Below are 21,587 nucleotides of genomic sequence, written 5' to 3'. Positions count from 1 at the left end.
GTCTTATACACTTAGGATGCCTTGAGTAATTTGTGGACTAATTTTAATTTTTTGGTGAGCTAACACTTTAATGTTTCCCGAATGTTCATCTTAACCCCGGCCAGGGATAATTTGTATTTTAATTAATTCTGAGCAAATTATTCTGAGCAAAAGTATTTTTTTTTTCTGTTAAGGTTCCAGAGGTCTCCTTTCCAAAAGGCATCCGGCTAGAACAAAATAAAAGGACACTTAATGCTATAATGAGAGTACATTGTACTTATACACACAATAATAATAAAATCATATCAGTCACTTAAGTTTGTTTTCTTCCCAGAGACAGATTCAGTCATAACTAAAACATTTTATTTACATGTCATCAGTTACAGATGCTGCTTTTAGCTTCAGATAATGATTCTAAAATAGCACGTTTGATTAATATGTTTTTGTAAGCATTTTGAAATTCAGAGAAAAGCGTTTATGTAAAATTTGTACCTTTTACATTGATATGGACTTAATGTACCTTAATGATAAAGTTTAATTGTACTATGTAAAAGCAGATACGAATGAACAAAGAAATAACACTGAAACGGACTGAAAGGTCTGATAGAAGAATGATATACTGTAAAATGATTCTCAGGTATGGTTTCTAAATCTATACTTGTAGTACAGTCAGAATATTTCTCAATGTACACACTTAAAAATAAAGGTGCTTCACGATGCCATAGAATAACCTTTTTGTCTACATGATTCCAAAAAGAACCTTTAACATCTGAAGAACCTTTCAGTTTCACAAAAGGTTTTTTTGTGGCAAAAGAAAGTTCTTCAGATTATAAAAAGTATATCTTTATATATTTTTTTAAACTACAGAAAGAGATGGTTCTTTAAAGAACCTTTGACTGAATAGTTCTTTGTGGAACCAAAAATGGTTCTTCAAAGGCATTGCTGTGGTTATTTCATCATACATTAAACATCACCATTATTTTAAAGTGTAAATGTAGCCACGTCACAGTCTCTAGCTAATATAACTGACTAGGTTGTTGCAAATAATTGCCAATGTCATCATAGTCACATTCTGCAGAGACTGCCTCATTATCATAGCTGACGGGTGAGTACAACGGGGAGTCCTCTCTGCTGCCGCCCTCTTTATCTAGCTCTGACAATGAAAGATAGACCAAATGACATATTAGTGCAATAAAATCACAAAATTACCAAAATTGGTAAAGGGGTACAAATAAAGATCTCTACAAATCAGTAACACATCATTTTGACGTGTAAATGTATATTAATTGCTGCTGGTAGAATCACACCTTGGTAACTGAAGGGAGGATCATCTGTGTCGGGGCCTAGGAATGACCTTCCAGATCCCTGCTTCAAGAAATCTGCATTATCAGAGTAACATTTTAATTTATGTTTTTACATTTGAATATATATAGTTGTATATTATCTGTTATGTATAGTCCTCATTGCATTGCTTTGCCAAATCATCTTTTGTTGTTCCCAGTCTTGTGCTTTCCATGTCCTATATTCAGCTTTGCCCTGCCTTTTACCCATTGTTTAGATTTTTTAAACTAATGTCCATCTTACCACATGTAGTTAATTAGTATTACTCAGTAATTGTTTGTGTAATTACACAGCAACAAGGACACCCTAAAATAAACTAACCAGAAAGTCATGTAGTTCTGGAATGAAGAGTACAGAGTTTTGAAGGAAAACACAAAAGTGTTATTAAAACATCACTTATTGTCCAAGTGTCCACCTATATATACTCATATTGTCATACTGTTGGACTAAAATTACCTGCATGGCATGTTTACAACAGAGCAAAGCAGATCATTCTTCAGATTTTTTAAAAGAAAATTAAAAAAGCTTTGAACGTTTAATACCTGAAGTTTGTAGCTGGTCCCCTGTGTTTTCATAGCATTCAGCAGACTCCTGTGAGCACAGGTCCTGTGCAATTGTGCCTGTGTTTTCATAGCATTCTCCTGATGAAGTGCAGGATGACTCAAACGTGTCCACTGTGTGAGAGGTGATGAGAATACTCATTGCAGCCTAATCAAAGACTTTTATATGTCATTTAAGGGGAGACAATGCAGGGTAAAAAAATGTTTTCTCATGCACCTGACCATTTTTTGATTTTGGGCTTTTTGACCTTTCATAAAATGTTCTTTCAGACTAATGCAAAGAAAACACCCAAAAGACACTGTTAAGTGTTTCTTTTATAACACTTTATCTATTTGTGTCAATAGATATCAATTATAATACATATTTTTAAAGGCCATTTTCTCTAAATGAGTTTTTTCTCCAACACTGAGCCATAAATCTCCTCTTCAGTAGCACTATACACACACAAAACTTTAAATATTTATTCCTGTCTATATTCTGAAGGTTTTTACAGAGGGATTCGTTCATACATAATTTTCTTGATTATATACAACAATTTATTCCCCCCAAAATTGTGAAAATATATTGTTTTCTGGCTGTTCAATGTATTTTCTGAATTATGGAGTGACAAAAAGACTTTTTTTTTCAATTATCAGTGTAATCAATCAACTTGGTAAGTAAGGTGATAACTATTAGTTATTTATTTTTCACCCTATTCACCTGCAGTGTCTCACCTTAACTAATAATATGAAAGACATCTCTCTTCAGTTAACAGTTTGTTATAAAAGTTCTCACCACTTGTAGCAGACCCATGCATCTGCAGTGCATTATGAGAGATTTGCTGGTATCCTCCCGCTGTGACCTCTGCAGGGACAGCTGAGACCAAACCGTGTTTACAATCTTTTTCAACTGCTCACATACTTTTTCAAAACTTTGCCTCTTTTTTCAAAACTTTACACACAAATCCAAGAATTGCACACACAAAATGCAAAATGCCTCACATCACTTGCAAACTGAAGCACTGCTTTCAAAATATCAGAAACACATCTCAAAAGCAAACATTTGCAAACAGTTTTGCCTTAATATTAATTCCTGTTAGATTTGTGTGTGTTAAAGAGAGAATTGTGAACTTTATTTTCATAAAGCGTTTTAAAAAAGGCTTCAAAGATAATGACGGAGGATTAGTGTATGGTTTTGCAGATCTGGTGTGTGCTTCTGCTGTTTGATGGTCAGGTTTCAGAAACTGTCTGAGTAAAGATTTTGTTGGAAAAAGAAACTGTAAATACATTCAGATGATCTGTTATCTGCCTATGCTAGTATGTTAAGACTGTTTATCAAAAATGTTACATGAATCCACTATTTTAGCACTCGAGTCAACTCCTGTGCTCAAACCCTTCCATTACGGACAGCACAGATATGTTTACCTACAGCTCGTAAGGCTTATCGATTAAATTAATCAGTGACCTTATGAAATTACATTTTGATGAAAGATTTTTTCGAATGTACATAGAGTGAATTGAATTTTGAATTCATGTTGAAGTTAAACTGGATAATAGAAATAAAATGGAAGTAAGTCAAAATGAAACCGGTCCCTTCCTACCTTCCTCCGTCACACTGTTCAGGTTTGTGACCCTCGCTGCAGGCCTTTTACCATCTGCACTGTATCGCATCGAGTCTGAGGAGAAAGGAGAAAGAGAGAGAAGTCTCCTTACAGCACCGCTCACATGTTTTCAGTTTTATCTCATGTCATCTACAGAGAAATCAAATCTAGTATGGATTTTACAACACTTGTTCTGACATACAGTAGGTGAGACCTGGGATGGTTGTGACAAATTTTGCTTTAACCTCTGTAAATGATTGAATCTTGTGATATTTAAGCCTATTTAAATTATTCATCAGTGCACACAATTTTTTTTTTCTTAAACCATGCGCCCTTGTCCCTTTGTGCCTGTTGTCCCATTTAGGCAGCTGTAATAGTAAAAATGAAAAAGAAGTTTTCAAAAGAATTGTAAGACTTATTTAATATGCAAAGATGTTAATAACAGTGGGCATTTACATAGTTTTCAAAGTGACCCATGCACTCGTTTAGGGTAGATAACGGACCTTTTCTGATGTAAAAATCCTATTAATATTTTAAGCACATTATAACAACAGTCCCAAACAACAAAAATTAAAACTATAAGTCCACGACCCCTTTAATAACTATATTTATAAAGTGCATTATTCTTGAAAACTATGTTTATAATGAGCATTTCATAAGACCTTTGCATCAAAAGTCGTTTGCACTGTGCTCCTTTGTCACTTAATATTTTATTTTAGCGCATTAATCTATTAGATTAATTAGTATATAAAACTATGATTCACACTCACAAGATAGTCTTCTTTTTAGTGATTTACTTCACATGTCATATCGGTGATCAATGTATAATAAAACACTAAAAAGAAGACTATTTTGTGAGTGCGGATCAAGGTTAGGATCAATGCCTGTTTTTTGGCATTCAACAACATATAAATTACATGGTGAGCTAAAAGAAAAATGTATATGGCTGAGAAAAGACCATTATATTGTCGAATTGTTTTGCCTTTTCATATCTTGTCTGTTGTGAAAGGGCATTTTCACCAGTAAAATATGCATTATTTAATGTATTTAGTTACTTGTTGTAGTAAGTAACACAATTTGCTCTTGAAAGTAACTTTCCTCATACTGCTAGCATTTTTATCTCCATGCTTACAACCATCCCGGCTCTCTCCTGCTTTCTCAGTATGGTCCATAACACGTAACAGGGACTCACTTTGAAAAGTGGATAAAGGAAAAGCCGTTTCCGGACTGATGTCATGTTGCTCATAGTCTGTGTCATACGATCCGCTCTCAATGCTACTCTGAGCCCAGATACGCAGAGGTGATACGGGGGCTACAAGGGCACAGAGAAAACAATTCACAAATACAGAAAACAACCGTAGAGCATCTGTCATCCGTCTAACATCAGCTCAGAGTAAAACACACCCACCCTCAGGCTCGCTGCTGTTGTTTGTGACTTTGACGAGATGCACAGATTCTCTGTAGTTGTTTTCCTCTGCTTCGGCTGGGGCCTGCAGGTTCATGTATCTCTTCTGGGCCACAGCAGCTGACCACAACGAGGGGAAAGACACAGATGGCTCAGTTGTATGTTTCAGTGGTGTTCGAATTGTCAAATCATGTATTATTTCTTGTTTATTCATTGTGCTGTTGATTATGGATATGCTCTTGACAGGGTTTGTGAGATTCATCTAAATAAAGGTATTGTTGGCTCCACAAGATTTTCTTCCAACTGAAAGGGTTGTGCATTGTGGTGTTGGGCCGTAGGTTTGCACCCACCTTTCTTCTTTTTATTATGATGACACAAGAGGATATTTGTGATAACTGCAATCAAAAGAAAGAAAGCAAGAACAAAACACCCCAGTTGCTCTAAAGTCGGGAAGAATCCAGGTGGTTTTTCCATTGTCATAGTCACTGGATGAAAGAAAGAGTGAAATGATGAAAGAGTGATGCTTTGCCTTACATTAAACACCATTTGCATTAACACAGCCAGCTATAAATGTTATCTAATTTTAAAGTTGTTTTTCTGCAAATGATCTTTTTTTTCTCTGCACAGCCTTACTGTGATTGTAGTGGATTTATTTTATGATCTATTAAACAAGGGGAAGTTGACAAATATTGTTTCTGAATCAGCTGTAGGGTTGTTAGAAAGGTTTGGGATCACCTGTGGTTGCTGGTGCTGAGGTCGATGGTGGACTGGTGGGAACAGGCAGACCAAGAGAATCTGGAAAAGAAGAAATGTTTATCTGAAAGCTGTTTTACACAGGGCTCATCCTTACGGTCTAGTGTTAAAGGCAGCTCCGTGGCTGCTTTGCTTGTGTGTAAACAGCCTTACAGTTTTCATAATGTATAAGTAATTATTTATTAATTAAAATGGACTATAAGTGCAAACTAGAATGGATACGATGCAGTGGCAACATTGATGGCCAATGGCATTAGATCTCACATGGTGCAAGATTTCATTTGAGAGCTCCAAAAATGGGGGAAATAGTGAAAGATGTATAGTTAAGCAATAGTAAAGCTTCAGAAGGCTCTAAATACAGGGTACAGGGGCTGGCACCCAATGTCACGCAGAGGGATAGTCAAGGGCATGTGAGCAATTTGGGAAAACAGTATACCGAGGTAATCATTCCTCATAGTTATACAGCCTGTTAGGAGCTATAAATACTATTAAAGTGTGAGAATTCATTTGTGCTAGAGATGTCCAATCAAATAAATAAAAAAGTATTAAGGTGAAAAGTGAAAGTGACGTGACATGCAGCCAAGTGTGGTGACCCATACTCAGAAATTGTGCTCTGCATGTCTGCAATTAGTCTGTTTTAGAAATATTAAATGACGACAGCTATTTAAAAATGCAGCTAAACTCTTCTTCTCAAATATGGCCATTTTGAGAGAGAGAGAGAGAGAGAGAGAGAGATTAAAGTTGTGTGTGTGAATTATCTGTCTCTCTCTTCACTCAAGGAAGCTGAGTTTAGATTTTACATCGTTGTTGCAGAGAAATATAATTTAAAGTTTGTGTATCGGTTAATAAGTCACAGGCTGCATTGACAACATGTTTCTGAGCTACTAAATGTTTTTGTGTGCACAGTGTGATCTACGATCTTTGTGATGTGTGTGTGTATCAGTTAAAGCAGCGCATTGATATAGTATAATCATTACGGTCTTTTATGGTCAACTGGCATTGTCACACACATAGAAAGTGAAAGTGACGTGACATTCAGCCATGTACTGTGACCCATACTCAGAATTTGTGCTCTGCATTTAATCCATCCAAAGTGCACACACACAGAGCAGTGAACACACACACACACTGTGAACACACACCCGGAGCAGTGGGCAGCCATTAATGCTGCAGCACCCAGGGAGCAGTCAGGGGTTCAGTACCTTGCTCGAGGGCACCTAAGTCCTGGTATTGGCGCCCCTAGACTCGGACCCACAACCCTAGGTTTAGGAGTCAAACTCTCTAACCACTAGTCCACGACTTGCCCATAAATAAATGTAAAAAATTCAGTGGGCAGCGATAGATCCAGCGCCCGGGGAGCAACTTAGGGTTCAGTGCCTTGCTCAAGGGCACTTCAGTCATGAGTATTGAGGGTGTAAGAGAGCACTGTTCATTCACTCCCTCCCACCTACAACTCCTGCCGACACCAAGACTCGAACCTGCAACCAAAATCCAAATCTCTAACCATGAGACCACAGCTGCCCCACAGTATGGTCACATTGTACATTTTTTTATACAAAGTGTAATTAAAACATTAAGATAAAAAAACTTTTAAAAAGCTTAAAAAAACAAACAATATATGAATATATATATATATTCTGAAACTATTTGCATGATAATTAAATCAAAAGATTTTTAATTCACTATATAAATACATCATGCATTTAATAAAGGGGGATGTATTGGCACAGTGGTTAACCATAAGAATTAAAAATGGCACCTCATACCCAAAACCCTGATGTAGTATATGAGCTGTGTGGTGTACTATTTATATTCATATATATATATATATATATATATATATATATATATATATATATATATATATATATATATATATATATATATATATATATATATTCTTTTTTTTTTTTTAGCTTGACAGACATTGTCACTATGATGGTCAATTTGTTAAGATTTTGAGAAGTGTTTTACTTAGAAAATAAAATATTTTGTTTTGAGGTATACTTTAGCTATTAAAATGTTATATGGGACATTCAAAAACACGAAACATGTAACTTACTATTGCAAATCAGCCCAGCTGGTTTTGACTCCCTGCACAAGTACACATTATTAATGTATTCCTGACAATGCCACAGGTCTTTCGCTCCCCGAGGACAGTGAAAATACCAGAGTGATCCATTTTTTTTCTCAAAGGCTGGCTCGAAAGCTGTGAATTGTTTGGCTTCTCCACAGTTCAGCATGTCACAGGCCATTTTGGCTTCGTCCTTATGCCAGGACGAGTCACACACCGTCCCCCAACTATCATTGCGATGGACCTCCACTCTCCCAGAGCATCGGTCCAGACCTCCTGTCAGTCGCAGAGCCTTGTATTCTTCATTAAACATAAGAGAAGATGTGTGAACAGACACATGCAATCAGACAAAATCATCACAAAATCAACTCAAAACAAACAATACATCAGTGTCACCCTTAGTACAGACCAGTTTGATCTGTTTGACTGGCTTTTATACCATAAATGTTTTGTCATTTTGCAGTTATCAAGCAACAAGTTTTGAAGAGGAAATAATAATGTTTTAGCTAAAATGTACAAGGCTGCCCAACTAAGAGTGGCATAAAAATGTATGAAAGATGTTTTAGTTGTTACTGCTGCCTTTGACATTATATACCATGACATTGTCAGATAATGCAGACACTGAATGTGAACCCAAATGCACATACTCTACTTTATTGAAGGTTTGCAGGACGAACAGTTGAGTAACAAAATAATAGTAAGACTGGTACACTAATCTTTTTGAAAATGGAGGACACTTTGCAGGACAGTCCAACTAGGGAACAAATATGTATTGTGAGCACAAGAAGCAGAACTACAAAGAGAATCAATGATTGAAAATACAGGTAAGTACTTTACAGGAAAGGAGTCTGAGTAATTCTAGTTTAAAACTGGGAAACATGTTGGTAAAAAAAAAGATTGTGGATATTATTTGTGACGCTGGACCATAAAAGCAGTCATAAGTAGCACGGGTATATTTGTAGCAGAAGATTATTGGTTGAAATATGGATACATCTGTACTGAAGTCTCTAATTACCATAATTTGAGATTTCACTTATAACTCACACATATCGTCACGTACCTGAGCAGACCACACCTGCATCCTCCTTATGTCCACAGTCATGTCCATTCCTAATCGCAGGACATTCCCATAAACTCCTCTCTTTTCCAGTGCAGTTGAGCTCATCCATGTGTATGGAGCCTATGCCCTGGCCGTACGGCTCACCTTGCCCGCTGACAGACACAGGGTACCCGCAGCCCAGCTGTGCACACACCACGCGTGCATCGTCCATATCCCATCCATCATCACACACTGTGCCCCAGGAGCCCCTCCACACCTCCACACGGCCCCCGCAGCGATGACCGCCCCCCATCAACCGAACAGGAGCATTGCCTGAAGAAACAGATGCAACATTTAGACAATGAAGATAATATTAACATGATACAGACATACAGAAACCTTTGCATATACACTAAAACCATGTTTATAATAATGCAATTACTGGAATGTTGTTGAAGAAAGTTTACTTAAAAGTAGAAATGTGCAGCTTGTATTGCTGAATTAAACTAATAATTTTTCCATACAAAAATGTTTGTCATTTGAAGTGACATTGTCTAATTATTTATTTTTCAAGTTGAGACTATTTTTCTAGGAACCTCTGATTATCAGCATAATCTCTGTCTGTGGAGTTTATGTTAACAGCCCTTGAGTTTGTCATGTGAAGTTAAAGGGATTTTTGAGTTAAAGAGATAGACCCAACTATCAAACTCAGAGAGAACTGAATTCAAGGCTATGTCTACATTAATACAGATAAGCAGCGTTTTCTTTTCCAAACTCTCTCCATCCACATTAGCATTTTTCCAAAAGTTTCTCATCCACACTGAAACGGTGTGTGTGTATGTGTGTACAGGCATAAAAGATACACTCTCTCTATATATTTGCACATACTGTATAAAGACAATCGTATATGATGTAACCTTCTTGTATTTTTATACAAGAACAACATAAAGGTAAAAAAAAATTGAGATATGGTTAGAAAGCATGAGGCTCGCAGTGTCAGGATGCCAGTCTGTCAGTCAAATCATGAACAAACAGTTCTTCTTATTTTAATGTTTTAATGGTGGCTGAACATGCACTTTTGAGGGTCTTCTTTTGCTTTTAATGGCAGTTGGCAAATCTGTGGGCTTAAGAGAGCCGATACCGATCAGTTAAAAAAATATCCAGTCCAGATGGTGGATGAGCACCTAGAGAGGACCTCTACAGCCCTAACTAGATGAGCCCCAGAGACAGATCCACAATCAAGACCTTTTCTCCTAGACCACAGGAACCAGATGAGTGCTCTAAACAATCCGACTCTGCTGCAATTAAACTGCTGGCCTCATCTGGCCAGGGGTGAAGGCTTTATTTCGACACACTGTTTAATACTCTACAGCCGCTTTGACACAATCTGCATTGCAAGAAGCACTATATAAATAATAGTGACTTGACTTGAATGTTGGTCTGTGCCAGGATTTCAAACAAACACCAGTGATGTGTCAGTGATTTCTGCCTCTAGAGGCTGCTCTCGTACTGTATAATGACAGTAGATCCTCCTCAATTATTGGTCTATCTATCTATCTATCTATCTATCTATCTATCTATCTATCTATCTATCTATCTATCTATCTATCTATCTATCTATTATGTTCACAAAGACTGCAAAAACTATCTATCTACAGTTAGGTCCATATATATTTGGACTTTACGCTTTAATTCAAGGGATTGAACAAACATATAACAGAAAATGCTTAGGAATTACAACCATTTTTATACACAATGCCCCCATTTTCAGGGGCTCAAATGTAATTGTATACATATAATCATATATTTAAAAAAGATGGTTGAGAATCCTTTGCAGGCAATGACTGCCTTGAGTCTGGAACTCATGGACTTCATCAGAGACTGGGCTTCCTCCTTTGTGATGCTTTGCAAGGCCTTTACTGCAGCTGACTTCACCTGTTGTCTGCTTGGGGGTCAAGTGAAATGCAGCTCAATCAGTTTGAGATCAGGTGATTGACTTAGTCTTGACTTAGACTTACCTTGAAAAACTCATGGGGTGCTTTTACTGCATGTTTTGAGTAATTGTCGATTTGTACCATGAAGCATCATCCAATAATCATTGTATTTGACTGAATCTGGGCAGAGAGTATATCCCTACACACTTCATCACTAAACACTAGTAACCCAATGCTACTGGAAGCCATGTGTCACGCTGTCTGGTCTCTGTTTCCCTGGGTGTCCACTAGTGGGCTCACTTCCCCTCAGGCACTTCACCGTATTCACTAGAATTCCTCTAGTCTTGTCCTGTCATCACAGTAATTTCACTCCTGTTAATTGCACCAGGTGCTGTCACTTTATTGTCATTAGCCTCCCTATATATACCAGTCTTTTCCTGTTGTTTGTATGGAGTCCTTACCTTTTGTGTTTACAGCCTTCTCGTCCTTCGAGATTCTCCTTTGTCTTCTCGCCCTCCGAGACCCCTCATTTTCCGAGTTCCCTTTCCTGTCCCTTTCCTTTGTTTGTAATTAAAACAAATCGTGCCTCTGTCCAAATATATATGGACTTAACTATATATAATATACTAATATTTCTGGTCAGAGGGGACCAGAAACCGTTACATACATTCTTTAAAAGATCTTTAGTGTTCAACAGAGCAAAGCAATTAAAAAAGATTTGGATTAAATCGTGGATGAGTAAATTATGACAGATGTTTCATTTTTGGGTGAACTATCTCTCTAACGTTACACAATATGCTCAAGGGCTGTAAACATAAAGGGTTTTTCAGCTTTACACAGTGGAACGGAAAAGCTGCAAGTCATTTTTGCACAGACATTTTATCACATTAGTTTCACATCTATAATGTTAAGACAAGTTACACTATGAATTCAAAACAGTGTGTATTTTAACCCCTTAACTGTCACTCACATTTTTGAAGATAGACTTGAATGTGCATGATACAAACCTAAATTTTTATAATTCATGACTGAAAACATTTTGTTTTAAAATGGGTTTCAGAGGAGGAATTTTATGTTTTCAAGTGATATATAATTTCTGATGATTTCTAAAGTGTGATAGAGAAAAAGGTAACAAAGAAGACTTTTTTTTTACAACATATCTCAAAAATATGTTGAAAGCTGTGATGCTCAATTAAATATATTTTTGAGATAGAAAATATACCTATTTAGTTTTAACCCCCATATGAAGTTTCAAAATTTATTTAAAAATGTGTTTCAAAAAATATATTTCCAATCTTATGGTAGCCTAGGTTAAATGCAAATTATATACCGTTTTTTTTTCTTCTTTTTTTTACATTTTAAAGCGTGTTTTTTTGCAGAATTGTATTCAAATGTGTAATATGTTCATACGTTTTTCTTCAAATGTGCCATACATGAATGTATTTCTTGGATTAAAATATATAGCACAAATAATATTTGAAAAGTAATTATTTTTTATATTTAAATATTTCTTAATATTTTCACAAATATTCTTATAATTAAGCACATTATACATAAAATTATATATATATATTTAACAATATATTTTTTAAATGCATTTTTTTATGTAAGTCCTTTACTGAGGGGGGAAAAACTTTTTTAATAGTGGAAGTGATTTTCTGTGATTAACTGACATCATGTCACAGATTCTTCCAACAGAACTTAACTTGTACTGAACCCAGAACATTTCTTTAAATAAATATACTGTCACTGATTTTATAACGATAACATGAAAATGGAAAATGTACAGACTTACCACATTCAACTTCAGAAAGGACTGAGCAACTGGAGTTAATAACCTCACTACAGTTCTTCAACTGATTGTTGTGATAAACACAGTTTGTGAAACAAGTTGTGTTCAATCCTCTGCTCTGACTGAGATTGTAGACCTCTCCACAGCCAAGCTCTCGGCATACCTCACGGGACACACTGTGGACAGTGTCTTCAGTCAGATACACAGGAGATTCTGGGTCTGGGGATTTGATAGTCCAGGAACATGGGCTAGATATTTGAGCCACAATGGGAGAACCTGCGGGTGAAAGAAGATAATCAGTGTCAAACTCAAGAATTTAATAAGATGCAAATATAACATACATTAAAAAAATTATATATTGTACAAAAAAAAATAATAATAATAAATAAATGTATAAAATAAATACATTTATTTAAAAAATTATATTTTACAACATTTTTTAATATCAGCTATGCACTTATTTTATAATCATTATGTTTATTTTATTTACAACATTTTAAATGTAGTTCTTTTTAATTTAAACTACATTCCAAACAGAAGCAAATAGAGTTTCATGCAATGCATTCCACCATGCAGACATCACATTTCACATCCCACCGGTTCTTACCGCAAATGACCTCAGAAAGCTTCTTGCAGTGGCTTCCCACAGTCTGACTGCAGTTGCTTATCTCAGAGTCATGGTAAATGCAGCCTGTGAGACAGGTTCTGTTGATCCCTGCTTCACGTGTCCTTAATTTATACACATCACCACATCCCAGAGACAGACAGATCTGAGAGGAGAGACGGTTAATATCCTCCACGGCTATATCTGAAGAGGTGCTGAGAGTCCAGGAGCACAAGCCAGATGCCTGATCTGCTTGTGACACAACAGAGAATACAAGATCATGTACACTTTCCTTTTTCAATGCATGCTACTGGTCTGTTAAGTAATCGTATAATTCCAAAGAATAAATGGCCTCTGTAATATTTAATCAGAATGTAATAACGTAGCTCTGACTATGCTTCTTTTATATTGACTCTAACTGGATAATGTTAACCAACGCAAACATTTTTTAAGCATTTGATCTTGCAGTTTAGTGATATCCAACTAATCCCCAATGCATCAAATCAAAAAACCCTGCTTCTGAAATGCATCACATTATAGAAGCATCAAGTATATGAATGGTATTTCGCTTTGAGTGAAACTCTCTCCGAGATACATCTAACAAAAAAGATCAAACGGTTATTAAATGTTGTTACATGAGTGCACATACATAATAAAACCCAGTTAACGCAATACAACACAATGCTACCTTTTGAGCTCATAACAAATCATGATGGTGTTCAGATAGAAACAATAGCATGGAGCTCAACATAACCTGACATCTCACACTCAGCCTGTTTGATGTGCCACCTGTTTCAGTGCAACAAAAAGAAAAACACTGGAAGTGAGCAAATGTGCACCGGTTGAACAAGTGTGTCGCCGCAACATCCTGTCAAACTATTCAAAAGGGTTACAAATTACGTGAAATATTCTTGACAATGCTCTAAATCTTTGCATCACAACATTCAGAAGTCAACAGAGCAACAAACGTGTAATGCACATGTAAACTACTAAAAGAAAAAAAAATGAATATCAATGATGAATATCAATATGACATGCACTATTAGGAAAGCATAACTTACATTTTACATTGACCCTGACCTTTGGAGGCTCAGCAGAGATGAGACTGTCGTATCCTGAAAAAAAAGGGAAGAGACTGTATGATCTTGATGAGCTTTTACCTCTATATAACATAGCTGGAATATTATCATCACCAGACTAATGAGAAAATGGATATTTAATGAATAATCACATGGTTTTATTGCACCATGTTCCAGTAACTGCCAGATCATTGATTTTCCATAAAACAGAAGTGCAGCTGACAGCTCAGTGTTTCTGCGTAAGTTTTATTCTGTGTCAGCCGAAAGACTAAACTACTTTACATGACTGAATAGTTAATTGCATAACGCTTACATACATCTTACGGAATCTGCAACATGAAAATCACTTTAACAAAATAAGGGAGATCGTAAGAATCGTTTGTTGTATTTTTTGTGTGTTTATAAGGCAATATAATTTCTGAATTCATAAAAACTCAGTTTAACAGTTAATCAGCTCTTGATTTGTAATGATATGTGTTATTATGTGGATGTTCTTTGACGAATTAAGTGTTTTATAGATTTTTTTTGGTCTTTTGAGAAGCATGTAAGTATCATATATGGCATCTTAATGGCAGCCCTAAATGAAAGCAATATAATTTGAAAGGAAAAAAAAAAAAGAAAAGAAAAATTTGCATCCTGTTCAAAATTGTACAACCCCAGCTCTTAATTCATCACGTTGTTGTTATTTTTTTATTTTTTATTTTTTATTTTTTTGAGAATCGGCTAATGTTTGCATCTTTTGTAACAAATCTGTGTTTGTGTCTCTCATTTGTCCAAACGATACTCATGAACAACTAAAAAAAATCTTGTGGAATATCCAAGGGACGTCACACAGCATTACTAGTGTAGTGTATGTAAACTTAGGACATGGCAGTTTTTATAAATTCAGTTCTTATTGTCTTGTGCAACATAATTTTCAGTAAATGCCCTCATCACCAGACTACTAGAGCATGGTTGAATGTGTGGCTTTATCAAGTGTGTTTATAGACTGTGGTTAGACAGTCATATTATGTAAAATAATAATAATAATAAATGTTTTAAATGCATTGCTATACAATAAATAGTATTTTTCTTAGTACATATCTTTATTTATTCCTTTCATTTTCTGTTTTTGACAAGAAAGCATCTGCAACGGTTTTATATCAATGGGCTGGTGTGTGCTAAAATTGTAAAGGGATAGTTCACCTAAAATAATAATCATTCTATTATCATTTACTTATTTAAATTGTCTCACTCTACAAAATTTGTCATAATTTTCATGTGTTTTTTTTTTTTTTTTTTTTTTTTTTCACAGACATACATAAAAATAAAAAAAAGTCTTAATGCTCACAAGTAGATCTATAATTTATTTTTTATTTTTTTAGGGGGCCCCAAACTCCCCAAAAGGACTTAGTTATCGGACCTTGGTATTTCTAAAACCCTGCATAGATAATGATAATAACAGATAATTATAATAATAATAACAAACTATTATTTTCTATAGCACCTTTAAAAGTTAATCTCGAAAACCAATGCAAGAATAAGATAAAACAAAAGAGAAATACGAACTTATAAAGGAAATGCATTCATCAAAAAGAAGTTAATTAATACAAATAGAATAAAACATAGAGAAATGATGAACACCATTGTATAAAACAATTACAAAATGATGGAAAAAATCTATCAAAAGACAAGTACGTTTAGAGGGAAGATTTGCACAAAGACACAAAGAGATTTCACTCGCCTATTCTCAGAGGACAGAGACTTCCACAGTTTTAAAGCTAACGAAGAGAAAGCCCTATTAAAATAGATATTAAATTAATTGTATTTATTTATAACACTGTTTGATTATTTTATTGCTTTTCTGTTTTGAAAGATAATGTTTTTATTTTTCAATTAGTAGTGATACATTACCTTAATATAAAATGACAATGAAGACATCTAAAATTGTAATAATAATAATAATAATAATAATAATAATGTAATAATTAAATTATAAAATCCTGAAAAGACACAAGCGGTTTTTCACAGATCATTAAGCAGAGCAATAATTTTCAGCTGTGATATTAATAAAAAAATTTAGAGTACCAAACCAACATATTATGATGATTTCTCACTAGCTGCTGATAATGGATATTTACCAAGACAAATATAAGTTTGTAAACAAAAAAGTTATTTAAAACTGCAGTAATATTTAACAAATATAACTGTTTGTGACAACAGTTACTGATCCCAAACATTTCAATAATAGATAGATAGATAGATAGATAGATAGATAGATAGATAGATAGATAGATAGATAGATAGATAGATAGATAGATAGATAGATAGATAGATACCTTGTATTAAAGCAACAGTTTGGATGATGGTTATGATCTTTAAGGTCCCCATTCCCCATGAGGTGGATGAGGGTTGTGTTCGGTACTGCTGTGCTTTCACTCTCTGAATCTCAAAGAGGAAGTGACACTTCTTGTATAGTCTACCTTTTTTTTTTTTTTTTGAAACCACACATTCTATGTAAACCATTGTATTATTTTAGGTGTCATATGATGCGATTTAAATGTTTTATTTCTCTTTGGATGTTCACGCAAAGAAGGAAGGCACAGTTAATGCTGAAGCAGTCATGTCAGGGAGATGTGTGTGTGTATGTAGGAGAAAGCAAAAGCACTTTATTTGGTCTTCTGAAGGTGGATACATTTAAGAATCTTTAATATTACTCACAACAGAACAGCAACGCATTTTATGGACGACCATTTTGTGAACCTAGGAGGTAATTCTGACTTTGCTCCGACAATCTGGCGCTTCTAAATCAAGCTACTGTATGTTTTGTTTTTAGTTTTAATATTTGCTATTGAAAGTTCAAGTGGAGTTTTGTGCATTGTGTATGTGTGTGAGTGTGTGTGTGTGTGTGTGTGTGTGTGTGTGTGTGTTTGTGTGTGTGCGCAAGTGTGTGAGAGAGAGAAAGACTGTGGAGTCAGCTGTCTTAACCGTCTGTGGCTTGTGTACTAAAAAAAAATAATACAAGATTCATCACTTTATCTGTTAGGCCACTCTGTTCCACTTTTGGGCTTGAACTGATGTTAAGACTAAGGACATTAACTGTGTTTACATTTATTTTGAAAGATGAATCATGGGATTATGAAAATGATTACAATGAACTGGGTCAGTTGGCCAGTCAGAGCAGACTGTGCTTATCGGAAGAGGGGACTTTGTAGAAAATTATATGTGTTTTTTTTATATGAAAGCATGTCAACATATTCTGTTACACCAAATAAGTATCTTTAAAAAAGCATCATATTACACCTTAAGACTTGTCCACGCCCTCCTAAAAACACCTAATTTAAACACGCCCCCACATGTCTATGTCACAATGTGGGAATATTTACATAATGCCACCCAAATGTTCACGCAAAGAAAGAAGTCATAACTCGCTGTAGTATTGTTGCCGCCATGCTGTGGAGATGCTTTGTGTTTCGTTGTGAAAGCAAAACTACGTGGTTTTATGTTTATGCGGTGCGATTCACAAAGCAATGTGTAAAAAGTCAAGTCAAGTCACCTTTATTTATATAGCGCTTTAAACAAAAAAGATTGCGTCAAAGCAACTGAACAACATTAATTAGGAAAACCGTGTGTCAGTAATAGAAAATGACAGTTAAAGGCAGTTCATCATTGAATTCAGTGACGTCAGCATCTCAGTTCAGTTTAAATAGTGTTTGTGCAATCATCTGCAATCAATTTAACAATATCGCTGTAAATGAAGTATCCCCAACTAAGCAAGCCAGAGGCGACAGCGGCAAGGAACCAAAACTAGATCAGTGACAGAATGGAGAAAAACCCTTGGGAGAAACCAGGCTCAGTTGGGGGGGGTCAGTTCTCCTCTGACCAGACGAAACCAGTAGTTCAATTCCAGGCTGCAGCAAAGTCAGATTGTGCAGAAGAAACATCTGTTTCCTGTGGTCTTGTCCTGGTGGTCCTCTGAGACAAGGTCTTTACAGGGGATCTGTATCTGCGGCTCTAGTTGTCCTGGTCTCCGCTGTCTTTCAGGACTGTAGAGGTCCTTTCTAGGAGCTGATCCACCATCTGGTCTGGATACGTACTGGATCCTGGTGACTGCAGTGACCCTCTGGTCTTGATACATACTGGATCTGGTGGCTACGATGACCTCAGAATAAGAGAGAAACAGACTAATATTAGCGTAGATGCCATTCTTCTAATGATGTAGCAAAAGTACATCGGGTGTTATGGGAAGTGTTTTAGATTCAGAAATCTAAAACCTCACCCAATGAGCCCTATGCTCCATCTAGCCTGAGTTTTAATATGCACTTATCCCTGGACACAGATTTGCGGAAACATGGCCTTCACTTAATCTACTTGAGAAAATAATTTCAGAGTCAGAGTAAATCAAATGTAACAATTTATTATCAGTCAGGTAAATATTACGCCAATTACATAGTCAATTCATAGATATCAAATCAATACAAGACATCAAATTCTCAAAGATGAATCTAAGAGTAAAAGATGCATACCTGACTTCTAGTGAAATACACAATATGAAGTGTGTGGACACACTTCATGCTATGGGCTCAATCTGGCTACAGAAGGCCCTGATCCTTTTGCTGCAATCGTTTAAATACCTCAGACCAAGACAAACATCCCTCGAGATGGAGACAGGAACTAACAACTGGTATTTGCAATAACTCAGGTCCCAAACTTACAACTCAGTGGGAAAAGAAGGTAATTTACATGGAGGACTCAGGGAAATGACACTGTTCTCACAACAGAACAGCAACGCATTTTATGGACGACCATTTTGTGAACCTAGGAGGTAATTCTGACTTTGCTCCCACAATCTGGCGCTTCTAAATCAAGCTACTGTATGTTTTGTTTTTAGTTTTAATATTTGCTATTGAAAGTTCAAGTGGAGTTTTGTGCATTGTGTATGTGTGTGTGTGTGTGTGTGTGTGTGTGTGTGTGTGTGTGTGTGTGTGTGTGTGTGTGTGTTTGTGTGTGTGCGCAAGTGTGTGAGAGAGAGAAAGACTGTGGAGTCAGCTGTCTTAACCGTCTGTGGCTTGTGTACTAAAAAAAAATAATACAAGATTCATCACTTTATCTGTTAGGCCACTCTGTTCCACTTTTGGGCTTGAACTGATGTTAAGACTAAGGACATTAACTGTGTTTACATTTATTTTGAAAGATGAATCATGGGATTATGAAAATGATTACAATGAACTGGGTCAGTTGGCCAGTCAGAGCAGACTGTGCTTATCGGAAGAGGGGACTTTGTAGAAAATTATATGTGTTTTTTTTATATGAAAGCATGTCAACATATTCTGTTACACCAAATAAGTATCTTTAAAAAAGCATCATATTACCCCTTAAGACTTGTCCACGCCCTCCTAAAAACACCTAATTTAAACACGCCCCCACATGTCTATGTCACAATGTGGGAATATTTACATAATGCCACCCAAATGTTCACGTGACACTAAACATGACTGTAAATATCACTTGCATTAATGTAGACCATTATATTCTACTACTGGCCACTCTGATTGAGCTATGTGAAGGGAAGGAATGGGATGAGAAGGAACTGTTGCATATGTGAGAGAGGCGTTTCTTGCATTTTCTCTCAGTGAGATGTGGGAAACGATGTCTGTATGTTAATGCACTTAATGTCCCTGTGACTTGGTTCTGTTTTGTTTTTTCCCTGTTGGCCTTTTTGTTCCTGTTTATTAAAAAGTATTTCTTCTCTGCATTTGGACCCAGACCCTGTTCTTTCCTCAGCATCCTCCGCCGTGCCGTGACCAGCCAGCAAACATGGGTCCAGCAGGGAGGTTTCTCGATGTCCACCAGGGAGATCTTGCCATCAAGGATTATCAACTTCTGGTTTCCACGAAGCGTGGAAGAGTCCCCTGAGGTGGCAGTAGCCACTAACTATTCCCCCGAGGCGGGGGTGGCAACTCGGAGAGCTCCAGAAGTGGTGGTGGCTGCTCACAATCCCCCTGAGGCGGTGGTGTCCGCTCACGATTCCCCAGAGGTGGCGGTGGTTGCTCAGTGTGCTCCAGAGGCGGTGGTGCTGCTCATGATTCCCCCGAAGTGGCGGTGTCTGCTCACAATTCCCCCAAGACGGTGTCCGTTCTCAGTTCCCCTGAAGCATTGGCGGCGTCCGCTCACAGTTCCCCTGAGGTGGCAGCGGCGGCGGCGTCCGCTGACAATTCCCTGGAGGTGGCGTCTGCTGACAGTTTCCCAGAAGCAGAGGCGGCATCCGCTCACAGTTCACCTGAGGCAGTGGCAGCGGCATCCACTCACAATTTCCCCGGGGTGGCAGCGGAGTTCGCTCTCAGTTCACCCGATGTGGTGATGGTGTCCGCTCTCAGTTCCCCAGAGGCGGCTCTCAGTTCCCCCGAGGCGGCACCACTCTGTCTGGCTGTATTAATTGTGATTTGTTAATTGTTACTTGTCAGTTGTGTTTTGTATTCCGGTTGCTTCTTCTCATGTCCCTGTGACTTGTTGGCCTTTTTTTCCTGTTTATTAAAAATTATTTCTTCCCTGCATTTGGACCCAGACCCTGTTCTTTCCTCGGAACCCACCACTGCGCCGTGACAGGTTCCTAACTGATGACAAAGAATTGACAGAGCAGCCATCAAGTCTTAGACAGCATTGTAGGTTATTACATGTGAGGTTATTACGAGTGTGAGGTTATTATGATTCAGGTCCTATAATTTAAACATCATTTTCAGAATTTAACAGTAAGAAATTACACGTCATCCAGTTTTTTTTCATATTGACTATGCATTCCATTCATTTTTTACATTTGTATGTTTCGCCGGAGCATGAAGAAATATAGAGCTGAGTATTATCAGCATAACAGTGAAAGCTAATACCGTGTTTCCCCGATGATGTCTCCCAATGGTAACATGTAAAACGTGAAAAGTAACATGCCTAGTACTGAGCCTTGAGGTACTCCATTCTGCACTTGCAATTGATATGATACCTCTTCATTGGCTGCTACGAATTGATGGCGGTCATATAAGTTTGTTTTAAACAATGCTAATGCACTTCCATTAATGCCAACAAAGTGTTCTAGTCTATGCAAAAAATATTTGTGGTTAATTGTGTCAAACGCAGCACTAAGATCCAATAGCACTAATAGAGAGATACAACTACAATCAGATGATAAGAGCAGGTCATTTGTAACTCTAAGGAGAGCAGTCTCAGTACTATGATACAGTCTAATTCCTGACTGGAAATCCTCACAGATACCACAGATTTCTCTAAGAAGGAATATAATTATGAGGATACAACCTTTTCTAGTATCCTGGACAGAAAGGGAGATTCGAGATTGGTCAATAATTAACTAGTTCTTTGGGGTCAAGTTGTTTTTTTTTTTTTTTTATGAGAGGCTTAATGTCCCCACTGGATGCAACAAATGCCTCATTTGTAATGGGTTTTACAATATTTTCTTGTC

At 36.7% G+C, this 21,587-nt stretch overlaps 1 protein-coding gene across 1 annotated transcript; it reads right to left on the bottom strand.

Annotated features, from left to right (window-relative positions):
* Positions 1–297: 297 nt before the first annotated feature.
* On the bottom strand, positions 298–16,575 carry LOC127979191 (scavenger receptor cysteine-rich type 1 protein M160). The gene is made up of 15 exons (XM_052584463.1): positions 16,459–16,575; positions 14,123–14,176; positions 13,065–13,310; positions 12,461–12,733; positions 8,753–9,064; positions 7,681–7,992; positions 5,601–5,660; positions 5,216–5,350; positions 4,869–4,985; positions 4,653–4,772; positions 3,461–3,535; positions 2,656–2,736; positions 1,863–1,994; positions 1,287–1,358; positions 298–1,132 (listed from the first exon to the last, which is right to left on the bottom strand). The coding sequence occupies exons 1-15, from the start codon at positions 16,508–16,510 to the stop codon at positions 996–998; spliced, it is 2,178 nt and encodes a 725-aa protein (XP_052440423.1). The 5' UTR covers positions 16,511–16,575; the 3' UTR covers positions 298–995.
* Positions 16,576–21,587: the final 5,012 nt, after the last annotated feature.

The sequence above is a fragment of the Carassius gibelio genome, chromosome B19, assembly GCF_023724105.1.
Source record: "Carassius gibelio isolate Cgi1373 ecotype wild population from Czech Republic chromosome B19, carGib1.2-hapl.c, whole genome shotgun sequence".
Classification (NCBI taxonomy): Eukaryota; Metazoa; Chordata; class Actinopteri; order Cypriniformes; family Cyprinidae; genus Carassius; species Carassius gibelio.
The sequence above is the reverse complement of the archived record's forward strand: the minus strand, read 5'-3'. Positions and strand labels throughout refer to the sequence as shown.